Source organism: Oncorhynchus nerka, linkage group LG10 (assembly GCF_034236695.1).
Source record: "Oncorhynchus nerka isolate Pitt River linkage group LG10, Oner_Uvic_2.0, whole genome shotgun sequence".
Taxonomy (NCBI): Eukaryota; Metazoa; Chordata; class Actinopteri; order Salmoniformes; family Salmonidae; genus Oncorhynchus; species Oncorhynchus nerka.
In genome coordinates, this window is record NC_088405.1 from 11,143,114 (window position 1) to 11,165,238 (window position 22,125).

General features: G+C 45.8%; 1 protein-coding gene across 2 annotated transcripts in view; it reads right to left on the bottom strand.

Annotated features, from left to right (window-relative positions):
- Positions 1-1,596: 1,596 nt before the first annotated feature.
- The window catches only part of LOC115117144 (homeobox protein Meis1), a 213,816-nt gene continuing 193,287 nt past the window's right edge, over positions 1,597-22,125 (bottom strand). For both annotated transcript variants that reach the window (XM_065023006.1, XM_065023005.1), the window contains exons 12-13: positions 21,074-21,170; positions 1,597-2,567 (exon numbers count right to left, since the gene is read on the bottom strand). In XM_065023006.1, the coding sequence (XP_064879078.1) occupies positions 21,112-21,170 (59 nt within the window). In that variant the 3' untranslated portion in view covers positions 1,597-2,567; positions 21,074-21,111. The remainder of the gene's footprint in view (positions 2,568-21,073; positions 21,171-22,125) is intronic.

Below are 22,125 nucleotides of genomic sequence, written 5' to 3' on the forward strand. Positions count from 1 at the left end.
GAAAAGGGATAGCATATTGATTTATATGTTCATATTGTTCCACCCACAACAGACACTCCCTTGTACGGCTACATATTCCTTTCTCTTCTACCCGAAATGTAGCCTATCAATTCAATTAATATAAAACTCGTCTTGTATCCATCCATTCAACTTTGTGTGTATCTAGGAAACCCAAGAGTCTTGATAGCACTGTGTTTCATTCTTACCAGAGATAGTCTTTTGACTGGGTGCAACAAGCCATGAGTTGGAACTAATCTTCCTATTTAGACATTTTTATCTAAATTAATTTGAATGCTAAACGAGGAATAATTCGAAGTATTTTTTTATCTAGCCACTCTTCTTTCGGCCTGCTATCCTCCCCTTCGCGATGAAAGAAAATTCCAACGTAATACACGCATGTGTTGCGCATTACGCAGACCCATTATACAGAGTGAAAGTACGTCAGTTGTTGACTCTTCAGCTCTAGTACTCTTAGTCTATAGGAGTTGGTTGACTTCCATCCACTTTATCAATAGGCATCAATCTCATTATACAATTACATTGTTTTGGATAATGACGTACACTCCATTTTTCCTACCCCCCCCCCCCCCGCCCTACTTATCCATGCATCCTAACTTCCGTTTGAGCATTATTCTATGACAGTCAAACCTACAACCGGAAAAGGAAAGCGGAAGTTGTGCATGTAATGCTCATTATCTGTGAAAAGGCTAAAAGTTCCTTATACAATTGAATATAATGGTCTACAAAGGAATCTTACTGTTATGGTTTTTCCATGTTTTTTGTTGTTGCATAAAATGTATTTATTTACAATGTTTACTTACATACACTCTCCAGGATGAAACCATACAACATTAAAATACAAGAACATTGACTTGACATAATACAATGAATGACGGATGCATTGATCAAATACACACACACACACACACACACACACACACACACACACACACACACACACACACACACACATGCGCACACGCACACACAGGGTTTGTACATTCCCTCCCATCAAAGTGAATGTATGCAATATCTCTAATAAACTTCCCCGTGCCCCCTAGACGCTGATCTTGGGTCAGTTTAGCATTAATGGTTAAGTTTAGGATTGGGGAATGGGAAGCTGATCCTAGGGGAAACTTGACCCCAGAACTACAGACATAGTGGGGTGGGGGGAGAAAGCATCGGACAATGCAGACTCCAGCCTCGTGACATAAATACAATTGAGTACATGAATGTAATTCTGGAACAGGCTCAGAACTCCTCAATCATACCGAGATGTCCAATGCTTTATACATTCTGTCTGTCTGTCTGTCTGTCTGTCTGTCTGTCTGTCTGTCTGTCTGTCTGTCTGTCTGTCTGTCTGTCTGTCTGTCTGTCTGTCTGTCTGTCTGTCTGTCTGTCTGTCTGTCTGTCTGTCTGTCTGTCTGTCTGTCTGTCTGTCTGTCTGTCACAAGCTGTGAGCCACTCTTTCACATCTAGCCTGGTCCCAGATCTGTTTGTGCATGACAATGGGTGACAGGGAGTTGTTATGATAACACAAATAGACTGACACTCAGGCTATCTTTCACCCATCCAAAAGAAAGGCCTGGAAGAAGATTGTTTGATCGAATTATTGGTTTATTCACATATATTTTTTTCTTTTTAAACTCATGGTGATTTTAATAGGGAGGAGGTCAGAGGTCAGAAGTCATAGAGACAGCACACACATAGTGTGGAAAGAAACAAAAAAAAAACAAGAAGTTCACATCCTTTTTTCCCAAAAAACGATTAGAAACAACATATTATGCAGAACAATACCATAGCATTTACAATACTTCAATTCCCAGTTCTCCTTGAGAGTCCAGCGTAATTGTACAACAGTATACAGAATCTCCCCTCTCTCCTCTTCCCTCCCCTTTAGGAGTTGATATAGTTTGCCTTTCAATCTCTGTCTGTCTTTCTTTCCCCTCATTCTCATCTCTTCTGGAATCCTATTTGTAAGGGCACCTCTGTGTTATACAGACATTGGCTTCTCCTTGGTCCAAATCCATCCGCAGTCGAGACTTGGAGGAGGTACAGTTCTCTGAAAGAAGTCTCTTTTTATTTTTTCTAGGAGTCCATAGTACATAGCAGGTGTCTCTTTAGTTGTCTTCAGTCTCGGGTAAGAGAAAACACCCAATGTCTCTCAATCGCTTTTTTTTCAAAGAGGAATCCCTTAGAGTCTACTGGGCGAGGCAGTCCAGGGTTCAGGATGAAGGGGGGTAGGGGTCTGCTGGGATGGGTGATGGGCATCTAGGGACTTGAGGCTGGCAGGGGGGCATAGGCAGGGTGGCTGGGCCCATGGTGGTGAGGATGTCCTCCCCTGTGCATCATCATCACTGGGTGGGACAGAGCAGGGTGGGGGGGGGGGGGTCCAGGAACGTGGTGCCTGGGAGGCCCAAAGGGAGGGCCATGTGCAGCTGAGCAGGCTCCTGGTTACGGGAGGGAGTCCTGGTTTTGAAGTGGTGGGTCCTGGTTTTGATGTGAGGGTGCCCAGCAGGACGCAGTGCTGTCGCCTGACAGGTAATTCCCTGGCATGCCCTGCAGTCCTGGGGGGGAAGGAAAAACAAAATGGTGGATCAGTGAGGAGTTTCACACGGAGAAATTGGATTAACAAGGGGTCTTCTACCTGGAACCAAAAAGGGTTCTTCAAAGTGTTCTCCTCTTGGGAAAAGCAGAATAACCCTTTTAGGTTCTGGATAGCACTTCTTTTTTTTGAGACTGTATGGCGGTCCAGAGAACCATTGGGTTGCTGTACCATTAAGGAGGCCCAAGAGAGACTAATATGGTGGAGCAGAGATCCAAAATGGCGGATCAGTTTAACATCTCACATATGGAAGTTCATATAATAACGTTCAGTAAAAGGTTCAAATGACTCTGAAAACTATCATCTATGCTCCCATGTCCTATTGGTAGCAATTAGTGCTTTTTGAGGCCGGTTCACTTCCGGGTCCCATAAAATTATCACGGTTTTTGATTTCGGTTTCAATTTTTTGATAAATATTTAAATGCATTATGAAATATAGACATTAAAATGATTGTAGAGCTTTTTAATGGAAATTCCAAAGTAAAAAACGGTGAACATTCAATTGTCCAAATTGAATAGAAAAATAGGAAATTACTATCAAATATTAATATATTTCAGTTGAGTATATTACTTCGTTTTTATATGATGACTAATTTTAATTTTTGAATTCCTTAAAGTCATCATCTCATCTCAGACAGTAACAGTCAGTCAGCCAGGCCATCTAACGTTATGTTCTCCCCATACTGTACTGCCGTCATCCTGTCTATCTAGGCTAACCTGCCTAAATATACTGCAGAGCTTTCTGTCGTCATCCTGTCTATCTAGGCTAACCTGCCTAAATATACTGCAGAGCTGTCTGTAGTCATCCTGTTTAGCTAGGCTAACCTGTCTAAATATACTGCAGAGCTGTCTGTAGTCATCCTGTCTATCTAGGCTAACCTGCCTAAATATACTGCAGAGCTGTCTGTAGTCATCCTGTTTAGCTAGGCTAGCCTGCCTAAATATACTGCAGAGCTGTCTGTAGTCATCCTGTTTAGCTAGGCTAGCCTGCCTAAATATACTGCAGAGCTGTCTGTAGTCATCCTGTTTAGCTAGGCTAACCTGCCTAAATATACTGCAGAGCTGTCTGTAGTCATCCTGTTTAGCTAGGCTAGCCTGCCTAAATATACTGCAGAGCTGTCTGTAGTCATCCTGTTTAGCTAGGCTAACCTGCCTAAATATACTGCAGAGCTGTCTGTAGTCATCCTGTTTAGCTAGGCTAGCCTGCCTAAATATACTGCAGAGCTGTCTGTAGTCATCCTGTTTAGCTAGGCTAGCCTGCCTAAATATACTGCAGAGCTGTCTGTAGTCATCCTGTTTAGCTAGGCTAGCCTGCCTAAATATACTGCAGAGCTGTCTGTAGTCATCCTGTTTAGCTAGGCTAACCTGCCTAAATATACTGCAGAGCTGTCTGTAGTCATCCTGTTTAGCTAGGCTAACCTGCCTAAATATACTGCAGAGCTGTCTGTAGTCATCCTGTTTAGCTAGGCTAACCTGCCTAAATATACTGCAGAGCTGTCTGTAGTCATCCTGTTTAGCTAGGCTAACCTGCCTAAATATACTGCAGAGCTGTCTGTAGTCATCCTGTTTAGCTAGGCTAACCTGCCTAAATATACTGCAGAGCTGTCTGTAGCCATCCTGTTTAGCTAGTCTAACCTGCCTAAATATACTGCAGAGCTGTCTGTAGTCATCCTGTTTAGCTAGGCTAACCTGCCTAAATATACTGCAGAGCTGTCTGTAGTCATCCTGTCTATCTAGGCTAACCTGCCTAAATATACTGCAGAGCTGTCTGTAGTCATCCTGTTTAGCTAGGCTAACCTGCCTAAATATACTGCAGAGCTGTCTGTAGTCATCCTGTTTAGCTAGGCTAACCTGCCTAAATATACTGCAGAGCTGTCTGTAGTCATCCTGTTTAGCTAGGCTAACCTGCCTAAATATACTGCAGAGCTGTCTGTAGTCATCCTGTTTAGCTAGGCTAACCTGCCTAAATATACTGCAGAGCTGTCTGTAGTCATCCTGTTTAGCTAGGCTAGCCTGTCTAAATATACTGCAGAGCTGTCTGTAGTCATCCTGTTTAGCTAGGCTAGCCTGCCTAAATATACTGCAGAGCTGTCTGTAGTCATCCTGTTTAGCTAGGCTAACCTGCCTAAATATACTGCAGAGCTGTCTGTAGTCATCCTATCTATCTAGGCTAACCTGCCTAAATATACTGCAGAGCTGTCTGTAGTCATCCTATCTATCTAGGCTAGCCTGCCTAAATATACTGCAGAGCTGTCTGTAGTCATCCTATCTATCTAGGCTAACCTGCCTAAGTATCATTTTAAATCATTTTACTAGCTCTTCAAAGTAGATAAGACATACTTTCACAAACTGTCTCCGTCCCTCTCTCTCGTCTTGGTTTTGTTTACATTTGTCTCTCATGTGTTCTGTGTGTAACTACCCTTTAGCAGGCATAAACGTGTATCCAATCGCTGTCCGAGCCAGAAAGAACAGGCGCAAGGGATTATGGTCATTGCAGTTAATTACCATGTTTCTTGGCTGAACAAAGTTGAATACTTGCTTAATGAAAACTATAACTCCCTTCAGCCCAGCGTCCCATATAGTTCTCGATTCGTTTTCTCTCTAGAGAAACTGTGAGTTGGATTCACAAAAAAAAATGGAATTCAACTAATCGAACTGAAGTCGGTCAATTAGTTGTTTAATAACCCTCTCAAAAATAAAAAATGAGCTCCCATGTCCTGTTGGTTGCTGATCCCACTGAATGAGAGGACGTCAATCTCTGAGAATGGCTGCATCACTACAGGCAGGGTTCTTAGATTCTACTATCCTCATGTGACCCAAATGGCACCCTGTTCCCTATATAGTGCACTATACTTTTATTAGAGTTGGTTAAAATTAGTGCACTACATAGGGAATATGGTGCAATTTGGAACGCATGCTGTATGCACTATCGGCCTGGGAGTTGGGCATGTCGTAATCCAGGACACCTAGCCTGCCCTTCAATGAGGTCAAGGGGGGGTATGTGTGTGTGTGTGTGTGTGTGTGTGTGTGTGTGTGTGTGTGAGATACGGTCAGTGGATTTAGTGTGTGAGCTAATCCAGTACTTTCCGTAATTACACAGTAGCAACAGTGTGAGAGTATACACGCACGCACGCACGCACGCACGCACGCACGCACGCACGCACGCACGCACGCACACACACACACACACACACACACACCTACTTTAGCTGATACACAGGATCAGTGTTGATGTTCATATCACCATCTGCCAATAAAGCTTTCTTACATTTGTATGAAAGTGTCACAATCCCAGCCTCTGAAGGACCATCATTAAGGGGTAACTAACCAAGTCAATCCCAGCCTCTGAAGGACCATCATTAAGGGGTAACTAACCAAGTCAAACCCAGCCTCTGAAGGACCATCATTAAGGGGTAACTAACCAAGTCAATCCCAGCCTCTGAAGGACCATCATTGAGGGAAAACTAACCAATGCTGATGCTCCAGATACTCAACTAGTCTAAAGAAGGACAGTTTTATTGCTTCTTTAACGAGGACAACAGTTTTCAGCTCTACTAACATAATTGCAAAATAGTTTTCTAATGATCAATTATCCTTTTAAAATGATAAACTTGGATTAACTAACACAACATGCCATTGGAACACAGGAGTGATGGTTGCTGATGATGGGCCTCTGTACGCCTATGTAGATATTCCATTAAAAATCTGTCGTTTCCAGCTACAATAGTAATTTACAACATTAACACTGTATTTCTGATCAATTTGATGTTATTTGATTTTAATGGACAACAAAAATGATTTTTCTTTCAAAAACAAAGACATTTCCAAGTGACCTCAAACTTTTGAACGGTAGTGTGCGTCTGCTTTCTAATTGAATCCAACCTCAACAATCACACAATGTCACACATTGATGAATTAGCTTTAAAGTAACATTTAAAACTCCTATTATTATGAGTCAGTCTATCCATCATGTCTGCAAATATCCTGAGGGGAAAACAATCAATCACAGATCTGGAGCACAGTAAAAACCCTACGCCAGGCCAGGCTAGTAGAGCCCTGAGTCAGTGATGAATGAGGTAAAATAATCTGCCATGCACCTTTTCACTTCTCCATTCTATCCCTGCACTTCTCTCTCTCTCCAGGAACAATGTCCAGGAGCCTTTGAGAATAGCCTGAGTCTCTCCGGGTGAAAGTGCCACATTGGAAACCCAACCATTGTGCTAGAGATGAAAGAGGACACGCACTTACACACTACACGCACACACACACTACACACACGCACACACACTCTACACACATGCACATACTATACACACACACGCGCACTCACCACACACACACATACACACACACACACACACACACACACACACACACACACACACACACACACACACACACACACACACACACACACACACACACACACACACACACACACACACACACACACACACACCTCGTTCCAGGGCCGACATCTGAGACTGCATGTCTCTGTCCAACGTGTGCCTAACACACAAATAACTAAGAGGGCCGCTAACCTGGACACAAAGAACTGAGAGAGCCACTAACCTGGACACAAAGAACTGAGAGGGCCACTAACCTGGACACAAAGAACTGAGAGGGCCACTAACCAGGACACAAAGAACTAAGAGGGCCACTAACCAGGACACAAAGAACTGAGAGGGCCACTAACCAGGACACAAATAACTGAGAGGGCCACTAACCTGGACACAAAGAACTGAGAGGGCCACTAACCTGGACACAAAGAACTGAGAGGGCCACTAACCAGGACACAAATAACTGAGAGGGCCGCTAACCTGGACACAAAGAATTAAGACCACACTTCTAACCCTAATGCCTAATCCTAACCTTAACCACACTGCTAACCCTAATGCCTAACCCTAACCACACTGCTAACCTTAACCACACAGCTAACCCTAATGCCTAATCCTAACCTTAACCACACTGCTAACCCTAATGCCTAACCCTAACCTTAACCACACTGCTAACCCTAATGCCTAATCCTAACCACACTGCTAACCCTAATGCCTAATCCTAACCTTAACCACATGTCTAACCCTAATGCCTAATCCTAACCTTAACCACACTGCTAACCCTAATGCCTAATCCACACTGCTAACCCTAATGCCTAATCCTAACCTTAACCACATGTCTAACCCAAACCTTAAACTTTTTGGTCTTCATGAATTTTGACAATATAGTAAATTTTGACTTTGCAGCTGGCCTATCTAAGGGGAAATGGCTCAATTCTGCCTCCAGGACAAGACTTGTGCCAATAAAGGTCAACCTGCAGAGACAGCAGGGAAACGGACTGGGCCTCGGAATAAAAGAGGAGAGGACCAACCAACCGGGCGCTCACTTATTATATATCACTTCCTCATCCCTCCATCTTTCACCTGGTCGTTTCATTACAAAGGAACTGTAGGGGAGTCATCTCTCACCTGGTCGTTTCATTACAAAGGAACGGTAGGGGGAGTCATCTCTCACCTGGTCGTTTCATTACAAAGGAACGGTAGGGGAGTCATCTCTCACCTGGTCGTTTCATTACAAAGGAACGGTAGGGGGAGTCATCTCTCACCTGGTCGTTTCATTACAAAGGAACGGTAGGGGGAGTCATCTCTCACCTGGTCGTTTCATTACAAAGGAACGGTAGGGGAGTCATCTCTCACCTGGTCGTTTCATTACAAAGGAACGGTAGGGGGAGTCATCTCTCACCTGGTCGTTTCATTACAAAGGAACGGTAGGGGAGTCATCTCTCACCTGGTCGTTTCATTACAAAGGAACGGTAGGGGAGTCATCTTACTCACCTGGTCGTTTCATTACAAAGGAACGGTAGGGGGAGTCATCTCTCACCTGGTCGTTTCATTACAAAGGAACGGTAGGGGGAGTCATCTCTCACCTGGTCGTTTCATTACAAAGGAACGGTAGGGGGAGTCATCTCTCACCTGGTTGTTTCATTACAAAGGAACGGTAGGGGGAGTCATCTCTCACCTGGTCGTTTCATTACAAAGGAACGGTAGGGGGAGTCATCTCTCACCTGGTAATTTCATTACAAAGGAACGGTATAGGGGGAGTCATCTCTCACCTGGTCGTTTCATTACAAAGGAACGGTAGGGGGAGTCATCTCTCACCTGGTAATTTCATTACAAAGGAACGGTATAGGGGGAGTCATCTCTCACCTGGTCGTTTCATTACAAAGGAACGGTAGGGGGAGTCATCTCTCACCTGGTCGTTTCATTACAAAGGAACGGTAGGGGGAGTCATCTCTCACCTGGTTGTTTCATTACAAAGGAACGGTAGGGGGAGTCATCTCTCACCTGGTCGTTTCATTACAAAGGAACGGTAGGGGGAGTCATCTCTCACCTGGTCATTTCATTACAAAGGAACGGTAGGGGGAGTCATCTTTTAAATGCTTACTTTGTCCTTTTCTTTCATTCGCCCATTTGTTAGATAATTACGGTATTTTAAAGGACAAAAACATCATCACAGAATGTTTCAAAGGGCAGAACACATCTACACATCACTAATAGGTTTAACACATCTACACATCACTAATAGGTTTAACACATCTACACATCACTAATAGGTTTAACACATCTACACATCACTAATACTGTAGGTTTCCTTCTTAATAAGTCAATCAATACATTGAGCTCCTGAACCCCCTCTTCTCCCTCTGAGGGGGCCAGCGGGGCCAAATCAACAGGGGACATTCACTCAGACAGTGCTGAGGACCAACACCCCCCCCCCCATAGGAAATAGTTGATCTGGCCGTTCGTTAAAAGTTAAAGTTCAGCCACCAGTAAAAGGGGAAAAGAGGGGATCTTGACCCCTGTACGGAAGGTTGACAAACTCCTTGCTTAATGATTGGAGGATTGAATCCCTGGACAAAAGGTCTCCAGCCGAGCCTGGCCTGGCAGCACGGTGGTTACGGAACACAGGGGTCACCCAAGCATTCCACTTCCAAACATTCTGCAAGCCAAGGGGAAGAACAGGAGGGGAGGGGTGTTCCAAATTCCATACGACCCATAATTAATTATAGTTCCCTCTTTACCCCTGTTATAACTACTGTCCTGGAAATGACACAACGAAAATCAGTTTGGACCACCCTTGGTTAACTTCATGGAAGGAAAGGGGGAAGGAAAGGTGGAGGGGAAAGGAGGAGGGGAAAGGGGAGGTGAAAGGGGAGGGGAAAGGAGGAGGGAAAAGGAGGAGGGGAATGGGGAAAGGGGAGGGAAAAGGAGGAGGGGAAAGGGGGATGGGAAAGGAGGAGGGGAAAGGGGAGGGGAAAGGGGAGGGGAAAGGAGGAGGGGAAAGGGGAGGGGAAAGGAGGAGGGGAAAGGGGAGGGAAAGGGGAGGGGAAAGGAGGAGGGGAAAGGAGGAGGGGGGGAGGGAAAGGGGAGGGAAAGGGGAGGGGAAGGGGAAAGGTGGAGGGGAAAGGGGAGGGGAAAGGGGAAGAGAGGGGAAAGGACTAGTGGAAAGGAGTAGTCGAAAAGAGGAGGAGAAAGGGGAGGTGAAAGAGGGAGAGGAAAGGGGAGGGGAAAGGGGAGGTGAAAGAGGGAGGAGAAAGGGGGAAGAAACAAGCCCAAGGCTCATAAAACAGTCATTCTCCTGCTATGAAAGGCCGGGGCCGTCTTCTGCTTGAGTTGCTAGGTGTTATCTAAGAAGACAGGTGTATTGTCTGACACAGCTAGAAGCTCTGTAATCGTCATGGGTACAAAGCACAACGTTCTCACTAAGTAGGACTAATTGGCTTAAGTTTTAAGTAACGTTGGCGTGTTAGGATGGCACACCTTTCTTCAATCTCAGGCAAATAACTAGTCCTATAGCCTTAAGGTATATTCCCTCTCCCAACATAGCTAATGAACCCCTCGGTCTCTTAATCAAATAAGATAACGCTTTTTCTCCACGTAATAACCTATTAATTTAATTGGTCATAAAAGAATATAACACATCACTTACATTTAATTGACCTAGAAAGGAAAGTAACAATATTTAAATTAGACAAGCTACCTAGGAGGATTGTACAGTTGTGTCCCAAATGGCACCTTGCTCCCTACATAGTGTACTACCTTTAACCAGAGCCCTATGGGCCCTAAGTAGTGCACACTATATAATGAATAGGGTTCCATTTGGGACATATTCCCTATGATGAAGTCATAAAGCGGTGGCTCTCGGCTGTGCAGACTACATATTTCTGTCACCCTCCTCTTCTTCTCTTCCTGTCACCCTTCTCGCCCTCCTCTCCTCCTTCTCCCCTCCCCTCCTCACCCTCCTTCTTCTCCCCTCCCCTCATTCTCCTCTCCCCTCCTCACCCTCCTCCGTCTCCCCTCCTCTCCTCCACACCCTCCTTTACTCCTTCTCCCCCTCTTCTCCTCCTTCTCCCCCTCCTCTCCTCCTTCTCCCCCTCCTCTCCTCCTTCTCCCCCCACTCTCCTCCTTTTCTCCCTCCCTCCTTCTCTCCATCTACTCCTCTCTCTCTTTGCTCAGCCCGTCTCATTGAAGGTTCCTCTGGTGGCCCAATTATGGTGTGTGTGTGTATGTGTGTGTATGTGTGTGTATGTGTGTGTGTATGTGTGTGTATGCTCAAATTGAGGCTGTTTACAGCAATGTCTTCTGGGAAAGCCAGCAGCTGGTGGAAAAAGAGTCCGCATGGACCGTAGCAAGCCACCCCTCATGTTTACAAACACACACACACACACCACACATACACACACACACACACACCCTGTAACATACTGTACCAACCAAGCCATCCCTCATGTTTACAAACACACACACCACACACCCTTTACCCCTGTAGCATACTGTACCAGCCAAACCAACCCTTTACCCCTGTAACATACTGTACCAGCCAAACCAACCCTTTACCCCTGTAACATACTGTACCAGCCAAACCAACCCTTTACCCTGTAACATAAAGATACTGTACCAGCCAAACCAACCCTTTACCCCTGTAACATACTGTACCAGCCACACAAACCCTTTACCCTGTAACATACAGATACTGTACCAACCAAACCAACCCTTTACCCTGTAACATACAGATACTGTACCAACCAAACCAACCCTTTACCCTGTAACATACTGTACCAACCAATCCAACCCTTTACCCTGTAACATAAAGATACTGTACTAACCAAACCAACCCTTTACCCTGTAACATACAGATACTGTACCAGCCAAACCAACCCTTTACCCCTGTAACATAAAGATACTGTACCAACCAAACCAACCCTTTACCCTGTAACATACTGTACCAACCAAACCAACCCTTTACCCTGTAACATAAAGATACTGTACCAACCATACCAACCCTTTACCCCTGTAACATACTGATACTGTACCAACCAAACCAACCCTTTACCCTGTAACATACATACACTGTACCAACCAAACCAACCTTTTACCCCTGTAACATAAAGATACTGTACCAACCAAACCAACCCTTTACCCTGTAACATACTGTACCAGCCAAACCAAACCTTTACCATGTAACATAAAGATACTGTACCAACCAAACCAACCCTTTACCCCTGTAACATACTGTACCAACCAAACCAACCTTTTACCCTGTAACATACAGATACTGTACCAACCAAACCAACCCTTTACCCTGTAACATACTGTACCAACCAAACCAACCATTTACCCCTGTAACATACTGTACAAACCAAACCAACCCTTTACCCTGTAACATAAAGATACTGTACCAACCAAACCAACCCATTACCCTGTAACATACTGTACCAACCAAACCAACCCTTTACCCTGTAACATAAAGATACTGTACCAACCATACCAACCCTTTACCCCTGTAACATACTGATACTGTACCAACCAAACCAACCCTTTACCCTGTAACATACATACACTGTACCAACCAAACCAACCTTTTACCCCTGTAACATAAAGATACTGTACCAACCAAACCAACCCTTTACCCTGTAACATACTGTACCAGCCAAACCAAACCTTTACCCTGTAACATAAAGATACTGTACCAACCAAACCAACCCTTTACCCCTGTAACATACTGTACCAACCAAACCAACCCTTTACCCTGTAACATACATACACTGTACCAACCAAACCAACCCTTTACCCTGTAACATACATACACTGTACCAACCAAACCAACCCTTTACCCTGTAACATACAGATACTGTACCAACCAAACCAACCCTTTACCCCTGTAACATAAAGATACTGTACCAACCAAACCAACCCTTTACCCTGTAACATAAATATATTGTACCAACCAAACCAACCCTTTACACAGTAACATAAAGATACTGTACCAACCAAACCAACCCTTTACCCTGTAACATAAAGATACTGTACCAACCAAACCAACCCTTTACCCTGTAACTTACATACACTGTACCAACCAAACCAACCTTTTACCCCTGTAACATAAAGATACTGTACCAACCAAACCAACCCTTTACCCTGTAACATAAAGATACTGTACCAACCAAACCAACCCTTTACCCTGTAACATAAAGATACTGTACCAACCAAACCAACCCTTTACCCCTGTAACATACTGATACTGTACCAACCAAACCAACCCTTTACCCTGTAACATACATACACTGTACCAACCAAACCAACCCTTTACCCTGTAACATACATACACTGTACCAACCAAACCAACCCTTTACCCTGTAACATACATACACTGTACCAACCAAACCAACCCTTTACCCTGTAACATACATACACTGTACCAACCTTTTACCCCTGTAACATAAAGATACTGTACCAACCAAACCAACCCTTTACCCTGTAACATACATACACTGTACCAACCAAACCAACCTTTTACCCCTGTAACATAAAGATACTGTACCAACCAAACCAACCCTATACCCTGTAACATACTGTACCAGCCAAACCAACCCTTTACCCTGTAACATAAAGATACTGTACCAACCAAACCAACCCTTTACCCCTGTAACATAAAGATACTGTACCAACCAAACCAACCCTTTACCCCTGTAACATACTGTACCAACCAAACCAACCCTTTACCCTGTAACATACAGATACTGTACCAGCCAAACCAACCCATTTACCCTGTAACATACTGTACCAACCAAACCAACCCTTTACCCTGTAACATACTGTACCAACCAAACCAACCCTTTTCCCCTGTAACATACTGTACCAACCAAACCAACCCTTTACCCTGTAACATACAGATACTGTACCAACCAAACCAACCTTTTACCCCTGTAACATAAAGATACTGTACCAACCAAACAAATCCTTTACCCTGTAACATAAAGATACTGTACCAACCAAACCAACCCTTTACCCTGTAACATAAAGATACTGTACCAACCAAACCAACCCTTTACCCCTGTAACATACTGATACTGTACCAACCAAACCAACCCTTTACCCTGTAACATACATACACTGTACCAACCAAACCAACCCTTTACCCTGTAACATACATACACTGTACCAACCAAACCAACCCTTTACCCTGTAACATACATACACTGTACCAACCAAACCAACCCTTTACCCTGTAACATACATACACTGTACCAACCAAACCAACCTTTTACCCCTGTAACATAAAGATACTGTACCAACCAAACCAACCCTTTACCATGTAACATACTGTACCAGCCAAACCAACCCTTTACCCTGTAACATAAAGATACTGTTCCAACCAAACCAACCCTTTACACAGTAACATAAAGATACTGTACCAACCAAACCAACCCTTTACCCTGTAACATAAAGATACTGTACCAACCAAACCAACCCTTTACCCTGTAACTTACATACACTGTACCAACCAAACCAACCTTTTACCCCTGTAACATAAAGATACTGTACCAACCAAACCAACCCTTTACCCTGTAACATAAAGATACTGTACCAACCAAACCAACCCTTTACCCTGTAACATAAAGATACTGTACCAACCAAACCAACCCTTTACCCCTGTAACATACTGATACTGTACCAACCAAACCAACCCTTTACCCTGTAACATACATACACTGTACCAACCAAACCAACCCTTTACCCTGTAACATACATACACTGTACCAACCAAACCAACCCTTTACCCTGTAACATACATACACTGTACCAACCAAACCAACCCTTTACCCTGTAACATACATACACTGTACCAACCTTTTACCCCCTGTAACATAAAGATACTGTACCAACCAAACCAACCCTTTACCCTGTAACATAAATATACTGTACCAACCAAACCAACCCTTTTACCCTGTAACATAAAGATACTGTACCAACCAAACCAACCCTATACCCTGTAACATAAAGATACTGTACCAGCCAAACCAACCCTTTACCCTGTAACATAAAGATACTGTACCAACCAAACCAACCCTTTACCCCTGTAACATAAAGATACTGTACCAACCAAACCAACCCTTTACCCCTGTAACATACTGTACCAACCAAACCAACCCATTTACCCTGTAACATACTGTATCAACCAAACCAACCCTTTACCCTGTAACATACTGTACCAACCAAACCAACCCTTTTCCCCTGTAACATACTGTACCAACCAAACCAACCCTTTACCCTGTAACATACAGATACTGTACCAACCAAACCAACCTTTTACCCCTGTAACATAAATATACTGTACCAACCAAACCAACCCTTTACCCTGTAACATAAAGATACTGTACCAACCAAACCAACCCTTTACCCTGTAACATAAAGATACTGTACCAACCAAACCAACCCTTTACCCCTGTAACATACTGATACTGTACCAACCAAACCAACCCTTTACCCTGTAACATACATACACTGTACCAACCAAACCAACCCTTTACCCTGTAACATACATACACTGTACCAACCAAACCAACCCTTTACCCTGTAACATACATATACTGTACCAACCAAACCAACCCTTTACCCTGTAACATAAAGATACTGTACCAACCAAACCAACCCTTTACCCCTGTAACATAAAGATACTGTACCAACCAAACCAACCCTTTACCCCTGTAACATACTGTACCAACCAAACCAACCCTTTACCCTGTAACATAAAGATACTGTACCAACCAAACCAACCCTTTACCCTGTAACATACAGATACTGTACCAGCCAAACCAACCCATTTACCCTGTAACATACTGTACCAACCAAACCAACCCTTTACCCTGTAACATACTGTACCAACCAAACCAACCCTTTACCCTGTAACATACTGTACCAACCAAACCAACCCTTTACCCTGTAACATACTGTACCAACCAAACCAACCCTTTACCCTGTAACATACTGTACCAACCAAACCAACCCTTTACCCTGTAACATACAGATACTGTACCAACCAAACCAACCCTTTACCCCTGTAACATACAGATACTGTACCAACCAAACCAACCCTTTACCCCTGTAACATACAGATACTGTACCAACCAAACTAACCCTTTACCCTGTAACATACAGATACTGTACCAACCAAACCAACCCTTTACCCTGTAACATACTGTACCAACCAAACCAACCCTTTACCCTGTAACATACTGTACCAACCAAACCAACCCTTTACCCTGTAACATACAGATACAGATACTGTACCAACCAAACCAACCTTTTACCCCTGTAACATACAGATACTGTACCAACCAAACCAACCCTTTACCCTGTAACATACAGATACAGATACTGTACCAACCAAACCAACCCTTTACCCCTGTAACATACATACACTGTACCAACCAAACCAACCCTTTACCCTGTAACATACATACACTGTACCAACCAAACCAACCCTTTACCCTGTAACATACATACACTGTACCAACCAAACCAACCCTTTACCCCTGTAACATACAGATACAGATACTGTACCAACCAAACCAACCCTTTACCCCTGTAACATACTGTACCAACCAAACCAACCCTTTACCCTGTAACATACATACACTGTACCAACCAAACCAACCCTTTACCCCTGTAACATACTGTACCAACCAAACCAACCCTTTACCCTGTAACATACAGATACAGATACTGTACCAACCAAACCAACCCTTTACCCCTGTAACATACAGATACAGCCCTATCTTTGTTTAGCTTGCGGCCAATGATGACAAGGGAGAAGGAGACGGGGGAATATGTTCACCGTGGCACCTCCCCACCCACCTACCTCCCCACCCACCCACCTCCCCACCTACCTCCCCACCCACCTACCCACGGGCGTTCATTCTACTCAGGGTTACCGGTCTTTATTTTAGTCAGCTGTAGAAGTCAGCTGCATTGGTCACAGTGCTCATGATGGCATATTTCATTTGGATCCAGTCAATTAGGCCGGGCTAAGCTGCATATCCTGCTGAGAACCTCCATCCTCCATCCTCCACTCTGCTGCATGCGTTTCTGTCCCAAATGGCACCCTATTCCCTATATAGTGCACTATTTTTGACCATGGTTCATTAGTAGTGCCCTATATAGGGGAAAGGGTGCATTTTGGGACACATCATGTATCTCCCTCCCTCCCTATTTGCCTCCATCTCCTGTCATACGTCCTCTCCTCTCCTCTCCTCTCCTCTCCTCTCCTCTCCTCTCCTCTCCTCATCTTCCCTCCTCTCCTCGTCTCCTCTCCTTCCGCTCTCTCTGTCTCCCTGTGCCAGGCGTAATCCTATTACCATACACACACGTGCACACACACGAACATGCACACACTATGTGAACACACACACACACACACACAAACACACACACACACACACACACACACACACACACACACACACACACACACACACACACTGAAACAACGTTGGGTGTATATATCCTCTCTGTATCTATAATGACCTGTATATCCTCTCTGTATCTATAATGACCTGTATATCCTCTCTGTTTACTCCAGGTTATGAGGGTGTCTATCTCTGTCTGACCAATAGGAACTAGATCCCCAGCATACTGTTTACTCCAGGTTATGAGGGTGTCTATCTCTGTCTGACCAATAGGAACTAGATCCCTAGCATACTGTTTACTCCAGGTTATGAGGGTGTCTATCTCTGTCTGACCAATAGGAACTAGATCCCTAGCATACTGTTTACTCCAGGTTATGAGGGTGTCTATCTCCGTCTGACCAATAGGAACTAGATCCCCAGCATACTGTTTACTCCAGGTTATGAGGGTGTCTATCTCTGTCTGACCAATAGGAACTAGATCCCTAGCATACTGTTTACTCCAGGTTATGAGGGTGTCTATCTCTGTCTGACCAATAGGAACTAGATCCCTAGCATACTGTTTACTCCAGGTTATGAGGGTGTCTATCTCTGTCTGACCAATAGGAACTAGATCCCCAGCATACTGTTTACTCCAGGTTATGAGGGTGTCTATCTCTGTCTGACCAATAGGCAGCAGAGGGGTGAGTAACAGGGACTTACTAGCAACGTAGTCTGGCTGGTTTGGTTAGTTTATTCATGTGACTCTTATAGTCAGCCAGATTCATGACACTTTGGAGACATGACTTTCCCTCTCTTTCCTCACACCGCTGCCGACTGCTTACATTTTGCCAATCAGTCTGTTGCTATGGTAACGGCCCACGTGCCTCCTCCGTTTCCTTCCTTCCCCCCTCGTTTTTCCACCCCCTTCAACCAGTACCTCATCTCATCTTCCCCTCAACCAGCACCCCAACCTCATCTCATGTCCTCCTCAACCAGCACCCCAACCTCATCTCATCTCCTCCTCAACCAGCACCCCAACCTCGTCTCTCCCTCAACCAGCACTTCAACCTCATCTCCCCTCAACCAGCACTTCAACCTCATCTCCTCCTCAACCAGCACCCCAACCTCATCTCATCTCCCTCTCAACGAGCATCCAAAACCTCATCTCCTCCTCAACCAGCACTTCAACCTCATCTCCTCCTCAACCAGCACCCCAACCTCATCTCAACCAGCACCCCAACCTCATCTCATCTCCCTCTCAACGAGCATCCAAAACCTCATCTCCTCCTCAACCAGCACCCCAACCGCATCTCTCCCTCAACCAGCAACCCAACCTCATCTCCTCTCAACCAGCAACCCAACCTCATCTCCTCTCAACCAGCACCCCAACCTCATCTCCTCTCAACCAGCATCCCAGCCTCATCTCCTCTCAACCAGCATCCCAACCTCATCTCTCCCTCAACCAGCACCCCAACCTCATCTCCTCTCCTCTCAACGAGCATCCCAACCTCATCTCTCCCTCAACCAGCACCCCAACCCCATCTCCTCTCAACCAGCACCCCAAACTCATCTCCCTCTCAACGAGCATCCAAAACCTCATCTCCTCCTCAACCAGCACTTCAACCTCATCTCCTCCTCAACCAGCACCCCAACCTCATCTCAACCAGCACCCCAACCTCATCTCCCTCTCAACGAGCATCCAAAACCTCATCTCCTCCTCAACCAGCACTTCAACCTCATCTCCTCCTCAACCAGCATCCCAACCTCATCTCATCTCAACCAGCACCCCAACCTCATCTCATCTCCCTCTCAACGAGCATCCAAAACCTCATCTCCTCCTCAACCAGCACCCCAACCGCATCTCTCCCTCAACCAGCAACCCAACCTCATCTCATCTCCCTCTCAACGAGCATCCAAAACCTCATCTCCTCCTCAACCAGCACCCCAACCGCATCTCTCCCTCAACCAGCAACCCAACCTCATCTCCTCTCAACCAGCACCCCAACCTCATCTCCTCTCAACCAGCACCCCAACCTCATCTCCTCTCAACCAGCATCCCAGCCTCATCTCCTCTCAACCAGCATCCCAACCTCATCTCCCCTCAACCAGCACCCCAACCTCATCTCCTCTCCTCTCAACGAGCATCCCAACCTCATCTCTCCCTCAACCAGCACCCCAACCCCATCTCCTCTCAACCAGCACCCCAAACTCATCTCCCCTCAACCAGCACCCCAACCTCATCTCATCTCCTCCTCAACCAGCACGCCAACCTCATCTCATCTCCCCTCAACGAGCACCCCAACCTCATCTCTCCCTCAACCAGCACCCCAACCTCATCTCCTCTCAACCAGCACCCCAACCTCATCTCCTCTCAACCAGCACTCCAACCTCCTCTCATCTCCACCTCAACCAGCACCCCAACCTCATATCCCCTCAACCAGCATCCCGACCTCATCTCAACTCCACCTCAACCAGCACACCGACCTCATCTCAACTCCACCTCAACCAGCACACCGACCTCATCTCATCTCCTCCTCAACCAGCACCCCAACCTCATCTCATCTCCTCCTCAACCAGCACCCCGACCTCATCTCATCTCCTCCTCAACCACCACCCCAACCTCATCTCCCCCTCAACCAGCACCCCAATCTCATCACCCCCTCAACCAGCACCCCAACCTCATCTTATCTCCCCTCAACCAGCATCCCAACCTCATCACATGTCCTCCTCAACCAGCACCCCAATCTCATCTCCTCTCCTCCTCAACCAGCACCCCAACCTCATTTCATCTCCTCCTCAACCAGCACCCCAACCTCATCTCATCTCCTCCCCAATCAGCACTCATCTCCTCCTCAACCAGCACCCCAACCTCATCTCCTCCTCAAACAGCACCCCAACCTCATCTCCTCCTCAAACAGCACCCCAACATCATCTCATCTCCCCCTCAACCAGCACCCCAACCTCATCTCCTCCTCAACCAGCACCCCGACCTCATCTCATCTCCCCTCAACCAGCACCCCAACCTCATCTCCTCATCCAAACCAGCACCCCAACCTCATCTCATCTCCCCCTCAACCAGCACCCTGACCTCATGTCTCCCCTGCCCCTTGTTCTCTACCTCCTTTGCTTTCCATTTCTCCCTCTCTCTCTCTCTTTCTCTCTCTCTCTCTCTCTCTCTCTCTCTCTCTCTCTCTCTCTCTCTCTCTCTCTCTCTCACTTTCCCTGTTTTCCACTGCCGATATGAGTGTGTGCTGGTTAGTTATGTGATTGATGGCTGTGTTGTGTGGGAGTGGGGAAGACAGGCGCACACATATACACACACACACACACACACACACACACACACACACACACACACACACACACACACACACACACACACACACACACACACACACACACACACAAACACAAACACCGACATGCCACAGATCAAAGAGACCTATCACCAGACAAAGGGAGGGAGGGATGGATGGAAGGGGTGTATGGATGGAGGGGGAAGGAGGGACAGGGAGGGGGGGGGGGGGTTGGCGAGGGAGGAACAGGGTAGGGAGGGAGGGAGGATGGAGATGGGAGGGAGGAAAGGACAGAGGCAACCAGGAAGGAGAAATCTCAATCCTGATGAAGTATGGAGCCAACTATGAGACAGAACATTATCTGGCAAAACTAAAAAAACAATTGCCTCAGAACAAGTCGACCAATGTCCACCTATAATGAAATGGCAAGACTGTGTTTGTACTTACTTCCCCATATGACGAGCGATTGATTGACAGGTGAAAGACTACATGTAGTGCCACTGTCCCTCCATGCCCATGTTCATCCCCATGCCACTCATCGCTCCTATTGGAGAGGGGAACAAGAACAACAAGGTTGTTGAGATGGAAAGCCCAGTCTGACCAGTACAGGATGGGACAGAGAAAAGCAGGGGTTCCTATGAAAGACATTAACAGACCAAATGAAAGGAGAGCTTTGGTCAGGCTCTACCATTAAGCCATATTAGCATAGCCATGACATCAGTCAGCCAACCTAGCCATAACATCAGTCAGCCAACCTAGCCATGACATCAGTCAGCCAACCTAGACATGACATCAGTCAGCCAACCTAACCATGACATCAGTCAGCCAACCTAGCCATGACATCAGTCAGCCAACCTAGCCATAACATCAGTCAGCCAACCTAGCCATGACATCAGTCAGCCAACCTAGCCATGACATCAGTCAGCCAACCTAGCCATGACATCAGTCAGCCAACCTAACCATGACATCAGTCAGCCAACCTAACCATGACATTAGTCAGCCAACCTAGCCATGACATCAGTCAGCCAACCTAGCCATGACATCAGTCAGCCAACCTAGCCATGACATCAGTCAGCCAACCTAGCCATGACATCAGTCAGCCAACCTAGACATGACATCAGTCAGCCAACCTAACCATGACATCAGTCAGCCAACCTAGCCATGACATCAGTCAGCCAACCTAGCCATGACATCAGTCAGCCAACCTAGCCATGACATCAGTCAGCCAACCTAGCCATGACATTAGTCAGCCAACCTAGCCATGACATCAGTCAGCCAACCTAGCCATGACATCAGTCAGCCAACCTAGCCATGACATCAGTCAGCCAACCTAGCCATGACATCAGTCAGCCAACCTAGACATGACATCAGTCAGCCAACCTAGCCATGACATCAGTCAGCCAACCTAGCCATGACATCAGTCAGCCAACCTAACCATGACATCAGTCAGCCAACCTAGCCATGACATCAGTCAGCCAACCTAGCCATGACATCAGTCA